This window comes from Lissotriton helveticus, chromosome 2_2 (genome assembly GCF_964261635.1).
Source record: "Lissotriton helveticus chromosome 2_2, aLisHel1.1, whole genome shotgun sequence".
NCBI lineage: Eukaryota > Metazoa > Chordata > Amphibia > Caudata > Salamandridae > Lissotriton > Lissotriton helveticus.
This window is the reverse complement of record NC_136060.1, coordinates 117477057-117496006: the sequence shown is the minus strand read 5'-3', so window position 1 is coordinate 117496006 and position 18950 is coordinate 117477057. Positions and strand designations below refer to the sequence as shown.

Genomic DNA, 18950 nt, shown 5'->3' with positions numbered 1-18950 from the left:
TGTTAATCACCTTTGCAGCACGTACTTTATGGCCTCTGATGCTCTTCAGCGCTTTGCAGTGCGGCTAGGATATGAAGCGCTATATAAATTCAACTGTAATGCATTACGAAAAATGCCAAACCATGAAAAAACTCCCTGTTGCAAATCTTATGAGCAGTTTTACAAGTGTCTCACGAGGGGCACGAGATGTTTGGCCCATATTTAGGCCGTTTGGGTACTGGACTCCCGCAGTTTTAAGGACATTATTAAAACGGACTGTAAAGTCGAACTGAAAGAATGAAAAGTTATGCATGCTGCAACAAAGGGGATCAGCCGAGCAATTTCACATCAGACAAACCACTGCGGAGTCCTCACTACAAATAAAGGGGCAAAAACTACTTTTAGCGCCCATGCACTTGATGAACAGCCAGATCGTGGCCTGTGTCTTCATCATGTATTTTTAACCAACGTACACTGAATTCACGTGCTCCACCACTAAAAAACAAGCACTCACCTGGGCTTCCTCGCATGGAATGACCAAAACAAACACAGAAGGAAAAAAAACGAAACTCCGCCCACCGCCGCGATGACGACATCGCAGAGGCGGAGAGGGAAAAAATCGCGGGAACGCCCCCGAATCTGGTCCGGCCTTGACGGACAGATCCGGCTCCCAATGGCTAGCCTCCATTTATGGAGCTAGCTAATGGGAGGTGGGGGACGTTCCGATAGCCAATATGGTAAACAAAAGATTTCACCTGCGCGAACTGCTTGCGCAGATCGCCAGGTCGAAACCTAAAAACATGATGGCCCCTGAACTGCACAGAAGGGAAGGGGGATACTGTTTCGTCTCGCAGCATGGCGCTAACAACGCGCACATTGGCACTCCTGTTCTTTATCACATCCAAGCAGCTCAAAATTATGACTACAGTTGCCCTGTTCTATTACTATGGGTCCATGGGACACTCAAATGCTGAACAGGCCACCGTATGCTTCCTAAGAGGCTCCCGCGCTGACACCAAGCTTGAAACAGGTTGTTGACGTCATCGTACAGTCAGCTCTTCTCGGCAATTTTATAGGCTAGCTGATCTGGTGCAGGCCAATAGGTACTTCCGGGCTGTGTAATGGGAGCGGCTCACAAGGCTGGAAGTTGCGCTGCGCGCCGATGGGAAGTTGCTTGCTTGTGTGTTGACACCGGTCGAGGTGGCTGCTCGGTGCCCTGGCCTGCTGCCGCCGCGCACATCTGCAGGAAGAGAGCATGGGTACTGAGCAATAGCCATCGAAGACCAGCCAAATCATATTTTTCCCCGGCTAACAATTGAGAACTCCCGTGGAGCAGTCTCGAAAATGCACAGTCTTCCCACATCGGTCCTGCTCTTCCTCTTCCTGCTACTCCCGACACTGCCTGGGCCGGCTATCGCAATTCAAGAAGATGACGGCGGGGGACACGGAAATAAGGAGCCACAACCACCCCCTGCCCGACCGCAGCACAAACCCGAGCCACCCCCGCAAGGCCCTGCAGAGGTGAGCCCTAGGGGAAGGCGATAACGTATACATTTAAGTCTCTGCGCAGGGGTATAACTAAACCGGAACTTCAGAGGGGGAGGGGGAAGGAATAATCACACAGTGGAGGCGGAGCTAATACTTCAAACAATTAGTGGGCAGATTTATCCTCTGAAACCAATACATCAAAACATAGTGATCAGTCGAGCATTTTACACCTATTGGAAAAGCCCTATACTATTAGAACAAACATGTTTTTGGTGTAGTTGTTAATGTTTATAAGCTGGCTACTGAGATATTTAAGTGGAGTGGTTTGAGATGGCAGAAGCAGCATGCAGTTTAATCATATTTCAGTACAGAGCATACTGCACCTGTTTTTAACGTTATTTCAAGATGACGGCTCTTTTCGTCAATTCTCTTAAATTCCTACTATGGCAGGGTAATGTGCTCATTTAGTTTTTACGTTAAAAGGCGCTTCTGCTGGATTGTTGATGCAAGGTCCGTTTCTAGTTTGCGCATTAGAACTTTTCAAGATATGCTTGTTTGAGATTGCAGTCATGCACATGTCTCAAAAAGCTGAGCTTAGTTTAGCGGGTTATTGGTCGGAGTGCGGGGCTGGCAAGTAACCTGTTTGATTCTTGATTCATCCTTCATTCCTTCAGAGAGAGACGGAATACCCTCAATTGGCAAAATTAAAACTTGTTAATTGCTCTACCATGAATGTGTGCAGTCTTAAAAATAACAGTGTTGTTCGCATGCCATATTGAGCCGTTCTTATATACAATCCATAATTGTGCTGTATCCATGCAGGAAGCAACCAAACCTAAACAAGCATTGGCATTGCCAATAGGTCTCGCTTGTGGGACCTTATAAGTATTTAGTTTTGCAGCACAATATCCTTGGTGCACCAAGGATATTGTGCTGCAAAACTAAATACTTATAAGGTCCCACAAGCGAGACCTATTGGCTATGCCAATGCTTGTTGGTGGAAGCTGTTTAAAATATTCCTCCTCAGTCTTTCTTTTTACAGCCTCCTGCGTAAAATGGTGCAGTCACTCAAAAACTACACCTTTGTCTCAAGTGGGCGTATTAGTTTGTGGTGTCTATTTCTTTGGCGCCGGCGGCATGTCTTTAGAAACAGTCTACAGGTTTGAAACCACAGACCTATTGATTTTCTTCTATTTAGAAGAGGGTCCGTGGAGTTCTTCAGCCCTCGATTATGAAGTGTGTTTCGATTCCATTCCACTTGATTCCGAGCGTTTTTTCGGTTTCATTCGTATCTTAGTATTCTTCAGTGCCGATGTTTGTCGGTTCCAAAGTGATGCCTTGGTGCCGAAGGCACGGTTGGTGCCAATTCACTTTTAGGTGCTGGCAGCGTGTCAGAACCGACCCCTTCTGGTGGAGTGGCTGCCCAATCGGGATCGAGAACATTCTTGCATGGTGGGGTAGTGGCAGTGGTGAGTGCAATATTTTGTTTGCATGAGGGGTAACAGTACTCGTGATGCGTAGCGTCGTCTTGGTCTTTGGACCAAAGACGTAGTCGGCGATGTGGGCTGCACCGGAGCATGTTCTTACTCTTATGATGCATCGGACGCGGTGCAGTGTGGGCTGGCTATAATCATCCTGGCTCCTGTAGAAGCAGTGGTTTCGCTGTCCATGTCACTGTTGTGGCTGAATTCTGCCTCTGCTGTGTGCTCCATAGTATGTGTGAAGCTTCGATCTTGTTATGCCCGAAGAGTTTTCTTATTTTTAAACAATGCGCAGTTGGTGCAGTGTTATTCCTTGTGCTCTCGAGATATACACATTACATACATCGTGTGTGTCGGAGAGGACTTTTTAGCGCCACACCGCGGGCACAGTCGGAATAATTATTTGTCTGCATCACCCGGAGATGTTCATTTGTTCTGACTATTGTTCTGGATGCCGAGAAGTCTTTACCGGTGTTTAGTACATTGTCCGATCTTCGTTGTTTTTCCGTAAGTCGTGGGGAGTTACATTCTGTAGAGCTTCAACACATACTACTAGTTGTGAAATGCAAATGTGGTTAAAACCTTGAAGCACAGCATCCTGAAGCGGGCGCCATGCGGATACACGAGCCGAGGCAAACAAAAAAATTAATTATAAGGGTAAAACATGTGTGACTGTCAGCATTAAGGTTGAGGTCACCCAGAATAACGAGAGGAGATTACGGTAAAATTTGTATTAAGAGGGAATCAACATCATCAATAAAGATGCAGTAAGGCAACATGAAACTCTAAGAACAAGCACAGCATGTGCTGGAGTGGAGTTCAAAGCAGCGAAAGAAATGTCAACAAATGCGTGCGCCGGGAAAGGAAGGCAGAGAAGGGGAGGGGGGAGGAGAAATGCGACACGGCGGGCAGGGGAGCGGCGAAAATGACTAATTGGGGGAGGAGAAGCCGAGAAGCCGCAGAGCGCACGCTGGGCGAAGCCCTTTGATGTGCTGTGCGGCGGCCGTTAAAAAAATGCAATTAGGAGGGAGGGAGGCTGATGCGCGTTCGTGTTTGATCACGTGGTTCACGTGAACTTCATGAAAACGCCAGCAAAAAGCTGGTGGTTTCATGAGGATTTTGGCTACTTGAATTCTCGCTTGCGCGCATCGATAGGTCGCGAGACCTAAAAACACCTGTTGCTTTGCCCTTTGAGAACATTATTCCAAATGAAACAGAAATAGTATCTTTTTTCAACATACTTTATAGGAGATAGGTTTAAATTAGTATATGACCCACAGCATATACAGTATCATACCCTCTAAACATAGCAATGTTAAATCCTGGATGGGCAATGTGCTTTATAAAATACATATTTTGATACTGATTTCTTAAGAACGCCTTCTTGTAGAATGACCACGTTCTCTATAATGGTGGTTCCTAAATATCCATACTAATTATAGGAAAAAGTGTGATGCACTTGTTGGAATATGTACACAGAGTGTATTTTTCCTGTACATTGCTTTTGTACTGGTAACATGCTCAAAATCATGCTGCATTTGACAGTCAGTGGTTCAGGTTGACAGCAGAGTAAGGGTTCACAAGTACTTTACTGTCAAACTATACAAGTTTGAAAAGGCAGGACGCAGTGATGCAGTGCATATATAAATACAAGGGAGTGCTGTTGTTACTGTATTATGGCCTCTCCATGGACTACGAGTAACCAATCGTAGAGATTCTTGCTTTTGACAGTAGCGTTGTCTTTCAGGTTGTACATAAATTATATGCACAGCATTCATAGATCTGGACATCCAACTATCCTGAGTGTAGGCACCAGACATGGGCATTGTCACCAGAGCTATCCCTTAGGTGATAATGCTCCTTCCAATGTACTCAAACTCGATTTGCACCAAAAAGTGTCTGTTGGGGATGGGGAGAGTGAATTTTAAGGACATAGGATATTATCTCTCAGTATAAATATAATCACACCAAAGGGTATCCTATCTCCTCTAGCCCATGGTTATGCTGAACGTATCTAGAGGATGGCAATGGTTTGGTATGAAGCTTCCCACCCACTCTTAGTGGCATGCTTCATCATCGGGTCTCATGCTGGTCCCTAAAAACCAGGATGGGATTAACCATTGTCCAGGATGGGATCAACCATTGTCCATGGAGAACTTTGAGAAATTCTATCTGCCAGTCTCGTTGGAACACCCAGTTATCCCCCTTTTTAGGTCTCGGCTCTAAAACAGCGCCCATGCGCTGTCTCAAACCGAGACATGGTGTATCTACAACGTGGGCCTCTGCTACCTTCCTCACTCCATTTGCCAAGCCATTGCATACATAGTTCATGCCTCTTCCACTTTTTAACCCTGCCCAGGCAACTGCCCAAACTTCTGTTGAACTTACGCAGTGGTCATTGTGAGCATTGTTTTGGGATTACTTTTTAAAAATCTCCAGCCCTAACGCAAAAAGCGCAACCCCCACCCCCCTTCCACCAGGCTCACATCTTAATGGAGCTTCGGTTACATGTTACCTTTGATCTGAAGCTCCATTCAGGTTCTGCTGATCCCTACACAGTATGCTGCCACCTCCATGCTTTTGTTGCTTAACTCCTGGTTGCTTTTCACCACTATAAGGATAAGGCTTTGGGCACTGCTTCCGGTCCAACAAGACCACAATCCGTGAGACAGGCCTATGTCATGGCACACAGGCATGATCCATAGTTGCCTATAACACAGAAATTAGTATTGGGGATCTGAACATCAGTACAGCTGGAGCACCCAGGGAAGGGGGGGCATGTCCATTACCAGGCGTAGGACTTCTCTGATCCAACAGACGTCAAGTGCCTGTGTCTGGTTTCCAATAAACATCCATTGAGTTGAGTAGGAAGTGTGTTTTGTTGCTCACTGACTCTGCACCTGTCCACTTCCAGTCACTAAGCCTGTGGCCTGCCCATCACAACATCTGAATAGTAAAGGTGCCAGAGACATGACCAGGTATCACACCTTTTACAAAATGAGTTACCTGCCCAATTATCAAATCCTGTGTTCTATACTGCTGCAAAGATTAGACCATCTCAGGATCACTTGATTAGCCAGTGTGTTGCCTGGAAACCAATACAAAAACATGAGTGTTTGGTTTCCATGGGTTTGTGTCGACATTTTGTCAGGATAGGTCCCCACTAAAAATTGGGTCTTAACTGAAATCTAAGTGGATGCTTTGAGACCAGTTGTCCCGATATTTATGAAAGCTTATCCAGTATTAATCAATTACTTAAAGATCTCTACACATCTGTATAAGCGGGGGGGGGGGGTCTGAGGCACATTTCTTGCATTTCCTTTGAGGGTCATGGACTGGACTGAGTCCAATACAAGAAATGTGCCTCAGACCCCCCGCTTATACAGATGTGTAGAGATCTTTAAGTAATTGATTAATGCTGGATAAGCTTTCATAAATATCGGGACAACTGGTCTCAAAGCATCCACTTAGATTTCAGTCAGTGCTATGTGAGATTCAAACTTGCTGCCATGCCAGGAGACTCTGGAATTCTACATGTTTGTGTGAGAGCCATATGTCCTTCATGGCTTCCTTGGTGTGCCTTATTTTCTTCTGTAAAAAGATGTGGGTTCCGGGCTCACTGTGCCACTGGAATCAAGCTATCCTGGCTGATGAGTGAAACCCCGAAACCGGTCCTAGGATGCTTATTTCCAGTTCAGGGAGGATCTGGCTTGGCAGTTCGGGCTGGACTGTTCCCATGAGGCACAGGGTCAAGAATGATTTGCATATGGCCAGGTCTAAACTGGGGTGGCATGGTGAGCAAAAGAATGATGGATTTAACCCAGACATCTTGACTGGGGGTGAATGTTTTTATTTATTCTGCATTCAGTCCATCAGTTGTGTGTCTTATGCTTTCTCCTGTCACCTGATATCCGTGAGAGGCCCTTGTCTTAGCGCATCTTAAATTCGCTGTGAATTCCTGCGACCTGATTTTCGTGTAATCATCTATGTAGCACCCGCACATTTGCCGCAGATGAAAACTACTCCGCGCCCCACTACCCCCTCAGAATGGCAGATCTGGTGTGACGGCATGTATGGCTAACTATCCTGCTGCTACTAGTCTTCCCACCTATTTTTCAGCTTTTCGGCCTGACAAGATTAAACTATGATACCACTGACATATCATATCATATCTCATTGCACCATCAGGATTCAAGCAAGCCGGGCCGAAGACGCCTGAAATGGCAGAAACCGGTCCCCGGAAGCTTGTTTCCTTCCCAGTACAAGAATTGGCTTGGTAGTTTGGTTTTCCCTGTCCCCATCATGCACTGGGACAGGAACAGACTAATTTGCATATAGCCAAGTTCTGAGCTGGGATGGTGCAGTGAGCTAAAAAACGGTGATGGATCAAGCCCTGATCTTTGGACTGGGTAAGAGTGGTCTGCTTAATTCAGGCACTCTGTTCATCACCACCCCCTTTTCTGAATCATTTTGTCCACCATAAGCGTGGAAGGGTATACTCAGATGTGAGTCCCTTGCTCATTGCACCATCAGGATTCAAGCAAGCCGGGCCGAAGACGCCTGAAATGGCAGAAACCGGTCCCCGGAAGCTTGTTTCCTTCCCAGTACAAGAATTGGCTTGGTAGTTTGGTTTGCCCTGTCCCCATCATGCACTGGGACAGGAACAGACTAATTTGCATATAGCCAAGTTCTGAGCTGGGATGGTGCAGTGAGCTAAAAAACGGTGATGGATCAAGCCCTGATCTTTGGACTGGGTAAGAGTGGTCTGCTTAATTCAGGCACTCTGTTCATCACCACCCCCTTTTCTGAATCATTTTGTCCACCATAAGCGTGGAAGGGTATACTCAGATGTGAGTCCCTTGCTCATTGCACCATCAGGATTCAAGCAAGCCGGGCCGAAGACGCCTGAAATGGCAGAAACCGGTCCCCGGAAGCTTGTTTCCTTCCCAGTACAAGAATTGGCTTGGTAGTTTGGTTTGCCCTGTCCCCATCATGCACTGGGACAGGAACAGACTAATTTGCATATAGCCAAGTTCTGAGCTGGGATGGTGCAGTGAGCTAAAAAACGGTGATGGATCAAGCCCTGATCTTTGGACTGGGTAAGAGTGGTCTGCTTAATTCAGGCACTCTGTTCATCACCACCCCCTTTTCTGAATCATTTTGTCCACCATAAGCGTGGAAGGGGAATACTCAGATGTGAGTCCCTTGCTCATTGCACCATCAGGATTCAAGCAAGCCGGGCCGAAGACGCCTGAAATGGCAGAAACCGGTCCCCGGAAGCTTGTTTCCTTCCCAGTACAAGAATTGGCTTGGTAGTTTGGTTTGCCCTGTCCCCATCATGCACTGGGACAGGAACAGACTAATTTGCATATAGCCAAGTTCTGAGCTGGGATGGTGCAGTGAGCTAAAAAACGGTGATGGATCAAGCCCTGATCTTTGGACTGGGTAAGAGTGGTCTGCTTAATTCAGGCACTCTGTTCATCACCACCCCCTTTTCTGAATCATTTTGTCCACCATAAGCGTGGAAGGGTATACTCAGATGTGAGTCCCTTGCTCATTGCACCATCAGGATTCAAGCAAGCCGGGCCGAAGACGCCTGAAATGGCAGAAACCGGTCCCCGGAAGCTTGTTTCCTTCCCAGTACAAGAATTGGCTTGGTAGTTTGGTTTGCCCTGTCCCCATCATGCACTGGGACAGGAACAGACTAATTTGCATATAGCCAAGTTCTGAGCTGGGATGGTGCAGTGAGCTAAAAAACGGTGATGGATCAAGCCCTGATCTTTGGACTGGGTAAGAGTGGTCTGCTTAATTCAGGCACTCTGTTCATCACCACCCCCTTTTCTGAATCATTTTGTCCACCATAAGCGTGGAAGGGTATACTCAGATGTGAGTCCCTTGCTCATTGCACCATCAGGATTCAAGCAAGCCGGGCCGAAGACGCCTGAAATGGCAGAAACCGGTCCCCGGAAGCTTGTTTCCTTCCCAGTACAAGAATTGGCTTGGTAGTTTGGTTTGCCCTGTCCCCATCATGCACTGGGACAGGAACAGACTAATTTGCATATAGCCAAGTTCTGAGCTGGGATGGTGCAGTGAGCTAAAAAACGGTGATGGATCAAGCCCTGATCTTTGGACTGGGTAAGAGTGGTCTGCTTAATTCAGGCACTCTGTTCATCACCACCCCCTTTTCTGAATCATTTTGTCCACCATAAGCGTGGAAGGGTATACTCAGATGTGAGTCCCTTGCTCATTGCACCATCAGGATTCAAGCAAGCCGGGCCGAAGACGCCTGAAATGGCAGAAACCGGTCCCCGGAAGCTTGTTTCCTTCCCAGTACAAGAATTGGCTTGGTAGTTTGGTTTGCCCTGTCCCCATCATGCACTGGGACAGGAACAGACTAATTTGCATATAGCCAAGTTCTGAGCTGGGATGGTGCAGTGAGCTAAAAAACGGTGATGGATCAAGCCCTGATCTTTGGACTGGGTAAGAGTGGTCTGCTTAATTCAGGCACTCTGTTCATCACCACCCCCTTTTCTGAATCATTTTGTCCACCACAAGCGTGGAAGGGTATACTCAGATGTGAGTCCCTTGCTCATTGCACCATCAGGATTCAAGCAAGCCGGGCCGAAGACGCCTGAAATGGCAGAAACCGGTCCCCGGAAGCTTGTTTCCTTCCCAGTACAAGAATTGGCTTGGTAGTTTGGTTTGCCCTGTCCCCATCATGCACTGGGACAGGAACAGACTAATTTGCATATAGCCAAGTTCTGAGCTGGGATGGTGCAGTGAGCTAAAAAACGGTGATGGATCAAGCCCTGATCTTTGGACTGGGTAAGAGTGGTCTGCTTAATTCAGGCACTCTGTTCATCACCACCCCCTTTTCTGAATCATTTTGTCCACCATAAGCGTGGAAGGGTATACTCAGATGTGAGTCCCTTGCTCATTGCACCATCAGGATTCAAGCAAGCCGGGCCGAAGACGCCTGAAATGGCAGAAACCGGTCCCCGGAAGCTTGTTTCCTTCCCAGTACAAGAATTGGCTTGGTAGTTTGGTTTGCCCTGTCCCCATCATGCACTGGGACAGGAACAGACTAATTTGCATATAGCCAAGTTCTGAGCTGGGATGGTGCAGTGAGCTAAAAAACGGTGATGGATCAAGCCCTGATCTTTGGACTGGGTAAGAGTGGTCTGCTTAATTCAGGCACTCTGTTCATCACCACCCCCTTTTCTGAATCATTTTGTCCACCACAAGCGTGGAAGGGTATACTCAGATGTGAGTCCCTTGCTCATTGCACTATCAGGATTCAAGCAAGCCGGGCCGAAGACGCCTGAAATGGCAGAAACCGGTCCCCGGAAGCTTGTTTCCTTCCCAGTACAAGAATTGGCTTGGTAGTTTGGTTTGCCCTGTCCCCATCATGCACTGGGACAGGAACAGACTAATTTGCATATAGCCAAGTTCTGAGCTGGGATGGTGCAGTGAGCTAAAAAACGGTGATGGATCAAGCCCTGATCTTTGGACTGGGTAAGAGTGGTCTGCTTAATTCAGGCACTCTGTTCATCACCACCCCCTTTTCTGAATCATTTTGTCCACCATAAGCGTGGAAGGGTATACTCAGATGTGAGTCCCTTGCTCATTGCACCATCAGGATTCAAGCAAGCCGGGCCGAAGACGCCTGAAATGGCAGAAACCGGTCCCCGGAAGCTTGTTTCCTTCCCAGTACAAGAATTGGCTTGGTAGTTTGGTTTGCCCTGTCCCCATCATGCACTGGGACAGGAACAGACTCATTTGCATATAGCCAAGTTCTGAGCTGGGATGGTGCAGTGAGCTAAAAAACGGTGATGGATCAAGCCCTGATCTTTGGACTGGGTAAGAGTGGTCTGCTTAATTCAGGCACTCTGTTCATCACCACCCCCTTTTCTGAATCATTTTGTCCACCATAAGCGTGGAAGGGTATACTCAGATGTGAGTCCCTTGCTCATTGCACCATCAGGATTCAAGCAAGCCGGGCCGAAGACGCCTGAAATGGCAGAAACCGGTCCCCGGAAGCTTGTTTCCTTCCCAGTACAAGAATTGGCTTGGTAGTTTGGTTTGCCCTGTCCCCATCATGCACTGGGACAGGAACAGACTAATTTGCATATAGCCAAGTTCTGAGCTGGGATGGTGCAGTGAGCTAAAAAACGGTGATGGATCAAGCCCTGATCTTTGGACTGGGTAAGAGTGGTCTGCTTAATTCAGGCACTCTGTTCATCACCACCCCCTTTTCTGAATCATTTTGTCCACCACAAGCGTGGAAGGGTATACTCAGATGTGAGTCCCTTGCTCATTGCACCATCAGGATTCAAGCAAGCCGGGCCGAAGACGCCTGAAATGGCAGAAACCGGTCCCCGGAAGCTTGTTTCCTTCCCAGTACAAGAATTGGCTTGGTAGTTTGGTTTGCCCTGTCCCCATCATGCACTGGGACAGGAACAGACTCATTTGCATATAGCCAAGTTCTGAGCTGGGATGGTGCAGTGAGCTAAAAAACGGTGATGGATCAAGCCCTGATCTTTGGACTGGGTAAGAGTGGTCTGCTTAATTCAGGCACTCTGTTCATCACCACCCCCTTTTCTGAATCATTTTGTCCACCATAAGCGTGGAAGGGTATACTCAGATGTGAGTCCCTTGCTCATTGCACCATCAGGATTCAAGCAAGCCGGGCCGAAGACGCCTGAAATGGCAGAAACCGGTCCCCGGAAGCTTGTTTCCTTCCCAGTACAAGAATTGGCTTGGTAGTTTGGTTTGCCCTGTCCCCATCATGCACTGGGACAGGAACAGACTCATTTGCATATAGCCAAGTTCTGAGCTGGGATGGTGCAGTGAGCTAAAAAACGGTGATGGATCAAGCCCTGATCTTTGGACTGGGTAAGAGTGGTCTGCTTAATTCAGGCACTCTGTTCATCACCACCCCCTTTTCTGAATCATTTTGTCCACCATAAGCGTGGAAGGGTATACTCAGATGTGAGTCCCTTGCTCATTGCACCATCAGGATTCAAGCAAGCCGGGCCGAAGACGCCTGAAATGGCAGAAACCGGTCCCCGGAAGCTTGTTTCCTTCCCAGTACAAGAATTGGCTTGGTAGTTTGGTTTGCCCTGTCCCCATCATGCACTGGGACAGGAACAGACTAATTTGCATATAGCCAAGTTCTGAGCTGGGATGGTGCAGTGAGCTAAAAAACGGTGATGGATCAAGCCCTGATCTTTGGACTGGGTAAGAGTGGTCTGCTTAATTCAGGCACTCTGTTCATCACCACCCCCTTTTCTAGATCTGGTGTGACGGCATGTATGGCTAACTATCCTGCTGCTACTAGTCTTCCCACCTATTTTTCAGCTTTTCGGCCTGACAAGATTAAACTATGATACCACTGACATATCTAACCTTGTTGAGCAGCGTGGTTCCAACCAGTGGTCTTAGGAGTCTGTCAATACAACGAAAAAGACTAAATCTGACATCGAACTGTGCCAGTGTGAACGGTCCATGCTCTTCGCTATTGGTGAGGATTTATCTATTCAACTCTGGCCCTGTTTGAAAGAGCACACTTCAGGAGCATAGACAAAAAACTGAATAAAAAGTTAGACTTTTTGACTTATGATTGAACCATAAAACCCATTAAAGTTTCTGAGTATATCTTCGTGAAAAGTATTTTTCATAAAGAATAGCAGTGCTTGGACGTTATATTTTTGGCGAGTAATAGATGTCCTGCTTGGGATAGACCTCTTATCCTACACCTTCTAAGGGTGCTCGAACTATGAGACCTCAAAGTCGTGCCCAGAACACTTTCTGACCTGCAGCAAGGATATCGACAAGCAGGAGGCAATACTAACAAGTTCTATTAAACTCTGAAAGGCACTCACGGCCTATTGGTCTGCACCGTGGGTATCGAGGGGTAAATGCAGGAAACCAGACAAAAGTTGGTATGGCAAAAATGGTCTGAAACGGGTCTCGAGGAAAAGAGAAATCCTTTAGGGCCATAAGGAGAGATTATAAAGCCCTTGTAATAGGTAAGAAATTGAACTACCTGTGTGAAGTGTTGCAAGACCAATCTTTTGTACCGCTTTGTTAGCTATAAGTTGGTATGGTATGCTCAGACGTGAGTCCCTTGCTCACTTTGCCACTGGATTCAAGCAAGCCTGGCTGAAGACGGCTGAAATGCCAGAAACCAGTCATAGGAAGCTTGTTTCCGGTCCAGGGAAGGCATGGCTTGGCAGTTCGGGCTGAACTGTTCCCATGAGGCACAGGGTCAGACTGATTTGTATATGGCCATGTCTGAACTGGGGTGGCAGAGTGGGCTAAAGAACGGTGATGGATTAAACCCAGATCTTTTGACTGGGTGTGAGTGTTTGATTGGTTCAGATGCTCCGTCCATCACCACCCCCTTTTGTACCGCAGACCAATCTAAGTAGCAGAAGAAAAGGATAGTAAATCCTTTTGGAGGAAAATCGCCAAAATATTCAGAGAAAGTACAGGACAACCATATCTCAGCGCAGACCTGTTAGACCATTATAAAACCATATATTGTCGGATGCAGGGTCTCTTCCCCCCCGCCCCCCCCCCCCGCAGCCCCCCCTACCACCATCAATGGAGCAGTTAAACATTATGCACCCAGAAGTGGAAAGAGCAATGTTGGACCAGAAGGCCAATAAAGCACATGGCCCAGACAGCATACCAATCGACATGTTTCATTGAGATTATAAAGTTTTGTCTGCGGCCCTGAACAAGATATTCAATGTGATCCTCAGAGCAAATAACATCCCACATTCCTGGCAATCTGCCATCGTAGTCCCTTTCCACAAAATAATGAAATAAATTGCTACTGTGTAATTACAGGCCGATATCGCTCCTGGACCGTACCGTAAAAATCTTTGAACAGACTGCAGACCTGGGCGGATAAGAATACAATCCTCCTATATGATCAGGCGGGGTTTCGCAAGGGCATTAGTACCATTGATTAAGCCATGAAGCTATTCATGGTATGTGTCAAATGCACAACGATGCTCAAGCACCTCCTCTATTTGTCCTTTTTGATCGTAAATTAGCCTTTGACCTGGTAAATGGTATCAAACTATGGAAAACGTTTAGGAAACAAGGAGTCGAAGAAAATCTCTTGCAAGCCATCCAAAATATTGCACAAGTGCTTGTGTTCGGCATGGCAGTAGAGGAGAATGTACTCCCTAGTTTGACCTCTGTTCGGGAGTGTGCTCTGGATGTGTCCTCGCTCCTCTGCTGTTCTCCCTCCTCTTGAACGACTCCAAACAATTTCTACTTGAGGGGACACATGCGCCAAAGCTGGGTAACAAATAGTAGTTATCCTGTTTGCGGGCAACTCGGTAATATTATCTTGTACACAAAACGAGCTGCACAGGAGGTTGGGCAGCTTCCACTTTACAGTGGTCTGCCAATGCAATCCTTAGGCTAAAAAATAAGATCGCTGCCGTTCATTGAGCGTCATTCTTCAAATATACAAGCAAAAGTCCGGGGCAGCAGCAAGCTACTGTGCGGAACTATGGGGGTACAGCAACAGTATACAGCGTCAAAAGGTAAAGGTGGAAAATGCTTTCTTGAGATCGCTGCTGCATCTGAGCCCTGGCATACTGCTTCTTCCTTTCTATTGGGAAATCGGTTGGTTCCTATTTCCGCGCTCCTAGCTCTTGCCCTGGTTTAGTACTGGTTGAGTTTAAACTGCAAACACCACAAAGAGTCGTCTCTGAGAGTTATGCTAAAAGTGTCTCCTGTAGGGAAAATTTGTCATAACCTGTGGGCAATTGCCTCCAAAACCTTTGTCTCGAGCGTCTGTTGCCAGAGTCAGCTAACATTGCCAGCACCACAGTTGCCATAGTTAATTAAGTATTCTTGCACACTAAACTCCAGTTTTGTATTGGCTCGTCCATCATAACCTGCAACTACCTGCACATAAAGCACACCCTAGGCATGGAGCAATACTTGAATGACATTAGCCCCGATGCACGGCCCACTTTATACCTATATTCCGCCTAGGCACTTTGCCCATTAAAATAAATACTGCTAAATTCTCTTAACAGTTGCATCAACTATGAGCTTTGTGATGCAAAGGGGAAGGTATGGAGTCAATAATGCACTTTATGCTATTTTGCACCAAGATTTAGTACTTCCATACTGAATGGCTTATCCCATTGTTCAAACAATTCTCGATCTTATCCTGCAGAGAAACTCTTACACTTTGCGCCAGATCATAACTACCAACCATCTACAAACCCATGCCCAATCAAATTATGGGAGCCTGGTTCATCACAAGAAGGACACTGAGAGCCCTTACAATGGCTACTGATTAATTATAGTTTTACCCATCTGGGAATGTTTTTTAAAATGTAACATTTTTTTTTTAATTTGAATAATTGAAAAGTCTATTGTTTTTAAACATTATTACCACCAGCGTCTTGTGCCTTAAAAATGCTAATCAAGATTGATACCACTGTGTAAGGCTCGACGATTCCTCTACATTCCCTTTCACCCATGTACTTCTGTCTTCTTTATACAGTAGGGCACAGCTTTCCAAACTTTTCATGTTGGTGACACACTTTTTGGAGATGCATCATTTTGGGACACAGTGAGGCAGTGCAGCGAGCGATCATAGCGAGCGAGCCCGAACCACCTAAGGCGAGGCTCGGGGGGGTTCTCACTCACTCTGTCTGTCTCCCTCTCTCTCTCTAACTGTCTCGCTCCCTCTGTCTCCCTCTAACTGTCTCGCTCCCTCTCTCTCCCATCCTCTCTCTCCCTCTCTCTCTCTCTCCCTCTCTCTCCCTCCCTCTGTCTCTCTCCCTCCCTCTGTCTCTCTCCCTCCCTCTCTCTCCCTCTGTCTGTCTCCCTCTGTCTGTCTCCCTCTGTCTGTCTCCCTCTGTCTGTCTCCCTCTGTCTACCTCCCTCTGTCTACCTCCCTCTGTCTCTCTCCCTCTGTCTCTCTCTGTCTGGCTCCCTATGTCTCACTCCCTGTCGCACTCCTCCCTCTGTCTGTCTCCTTCTGTCTCACGCTCTGTCTCCCTCTCACTGTCTCTCTCTCTCTCTCTCTCTCTCTGTCTCCCTCTGTTTCCAGCCCTCTCTCCCTCCCTCTGTCTCCGTTCCTCAGTCTCCCTCCCTCTGTCTCCCTCCCTCCCTCTCCCTCTCGCTCCCTCTGCCTCCCTCTCCCTGTCTCTCTCCCTCTGTCTCCCTCTCTCTCTGTCTCCCTCCCTCTCCCTCTCTCTCCCTCCCTCTCCCTCTCCCCCTCTCTCTTTCTCCCTCTCTCTCTGTCTCCCACTCTCTCCCTCTGTCTCCCTCCCTCTGTCTCCCTCCTTCTGTCTCTGTCTCCCTCTCTCTGTCTCCCTCTCTCTGTCTCCCTCTGTCTCCCGCTCTCTCTCCCTCTTTCTTCCTCTCTCTCCCTCTTTCTTCCTCTCTCTTCCTCTCCCTCTGTCTCCCTCCCTCTGTCTCCCTCCCTCTGTCTCCCTCCCTCTGTCTCCCTCCCTCTGTCTCCCTCCCTCTGTCTCCCTCCCTCTGTCTCCCTCCCTCTGTCTCCCTCCCTCTGTCTCCCTCCCTCTGTCTCCCTCCCTCTGTCTCCCTCCCTCTGTCTCCCTCCCTCTGTCTCCCTCCCTCTGTCTCCCTCCCTCTGTCTCCCTCCCTCTGTCTCCCTCCCTCTGTCTCCCTCCCTCTGTCTCCCTCCCTCCCTCTGTCTCCCTCCCTCCCTCTGTCTCCCTCCCTCCCTCTGTCTCCCTCCCTCCCTCTGTCTCCCTCCCTCCCTCTGTCTCCCTCCCTCTGTCTCCCTCCCTCCCTCTGTCTCCCTCCCTCCCTCTGTCTCCCTCCCTCCCTCTGTCGCCCTCTCTCCTCTGTCGCCCTCTCTCCTCTGTCGCCCTCTCTCCTCTGTCGCCCTCTCTCCTCTGTCGCCCTCTCTCCTCTGTCGCCCTCTCTCCTCTGTCGCCCTCTCTCCTCTGTCGCCCTCTCTCCTCTGTCGCCCTCTCTCCTCTGTCGCCCTCTCTCCTCTGTCGCCCTCTCTCCTCTGTCGCCCTCTCTCCTCTGTCGCCCTCTCTCCTCTGTCGCCCTCTCTCCTCTGCCGCCCTCTCTCCTCTGCCGCCCTCTCTCCTCTGCCGCCCTCTTCCCTCTGCCGCCCTCTTCCCTCTGCCGCCCTCTTCCCTCTGCCGCCCTCTTCCCTCTGCCGCCCTCTTCCCTCTGTCTATTCCAGACAGTAGACGGAAGGGGTATGTCGGTTAGATGGGCACATGCCAACGCAATTCTTTAGAGGCCACAATGTGTTTGTTAAGAATAAAATAAAATAACAAATTGACCCGGTGGGGAAGGAGGACACGGACAGTTCTATTAAAAAGCTAACAATATTTGTTTAAAAAGAAAGAATTTTATTTTCGCTTCCTGCAGAAAATATGGTTGGAATTCTTTTTTTTTTCCATACACAGAGCCGACATAAGCTTTGCACATAGACGATCGCGTGCCCTGCTGTGTAGAAAGCCTGGCACTTTGCACTCTAACAGCGTTTTGTATTTACATTTCTCTAATTTCGCCGAAAGTATTTGAACGACTCATGGTCCCCCACATGCCACCTCTGTATCTCGTGGACCCGAGGGGGGGAATGTTTTATCAGACAATCGGGTGTTTTCAACAGAGACCAGGGGAGAGTGGGTGAATGACGTCGCCGGCAGAGGCCTTAAAGCACAGCTTAATGCCTCTTAATTAGCAGCAGTTATGTGCTAAATGCCCATAAACACCGGTGTCATCCTGCGACACACCCACCCTTTGCAGGCGACACAGTACTGTGTCGGGACACACAGTTTGGAAAGCTCTGCAGTAGGGCTTTGTAGTCCTAAGCAGTGATGAAAAGTAACATGGCCAACACAGATTATAAATAAAAATAGGCAGCTTTATTTGTATGACAACGTTTTGTTTTATTATACTGCATTTCCCAGTTTGAAAAGCAGGACGATGAACTTTTGATGCAATTGACTACAGGGTTTTAAATAAAACATTCCGAGCATACTGGTAAAGTTAATTGTTGGTTATATTTTGAGATTTATATCTGAGGACACATTTTTATGGTTCAACACTTCAGGTGGAACTCCTCTTGCAAGAATGCTGTCATGTTCTCCTAGGACTTGTTTTTAGGTTGTGCCTGGGCAGTGCATGTGCTGCTCGCCGAGCTATACTGTATTAGAGTATGGACTTGAAGCCCCGGTCACTCTCCGCCCATATATTTCATTGGCTTGTGCAATTATTCTTCGTAAACACTGACTTCTGATTGGCTAGTATGCTTGTTAGTCCCTCCTTAGTACCACCTTGGCTTCATTTGTAACCCCCCACGAGAACTGGCCCTTTTACTTCTGCAGTTACAGGGCATGTCTGTAAGCACTATTTCCTTTAATGAGTTTCTCCTACTGCAGGCATGACATGCTTTCCTGCAACAACTGCTGCTCTCACGCTTCTTGGCTAAAGCTCCCTCCCTTCTCACCTCTCGCTGCCACAACCACCTCTCTGAGGTCTGTTTATTTTATCTTTTCATTTCTCTTCCCTCAACCCCCACTTGAACATGCTGTTTAAATTTTTTTTTACATTAGTAGATAAATTAATGATTTGATGTTCAGCCAATGCAGGGGCTCGAACACTGTTCACCAGCCCCTGAGTCAGAAGCTCTGACATCTCAGCCATATCCTCTATCTCTGTGGGCAGTACAACATAATGTATAAATCCGAGCACTCCAATTTCACCAAAATACAGTAATACCATAATGATAGTAAAGATAGTTCCTCATACTACGTTTTGAGCAGCCCTGAAGAAGTCGTGGTCATAGTGACATATCGACGAAACACGTGTTCGCTTGTTGTCTCTGTGCTGCCCTCCTTTTTTTTTTTTTTTTTTTTTTTTTTTTGTGTGTGAATAATTTGATTGGATTGATGCTTATTGAACACTTGAGATGATGTCAACTGCCGTACAAGCATTATGAAGATTTGGAACAGTATTGGGCCT

At 47.5% G+C, this 18950-nt stretch overlaps 1 protein-coding gene across 1 annotated transcript in view; it reads left to right on the top strand.

The window, feature by feature from the left end:
• Window positions 1-1080: 1080 nt before the first annotated feature.
• TMEM165 (transmembrane protein 165) overlaps window positions 1081-18950 on the top strand; it is a 189118-nt gene continuing 171248 nt past the window's right edge. Inside the window, exon 1 of the mRNA XM_078678185.1 lies at window positions 1081-1500. Within this exon, the coding sequence (XP_078534311.1) occupies window positions 1324-1500 (177 nt within the window). The 5' untranslated portion in view covers window positions 1081-1323. The remainder of the gene's footprint in view (window positions 1501-18950) is intronic.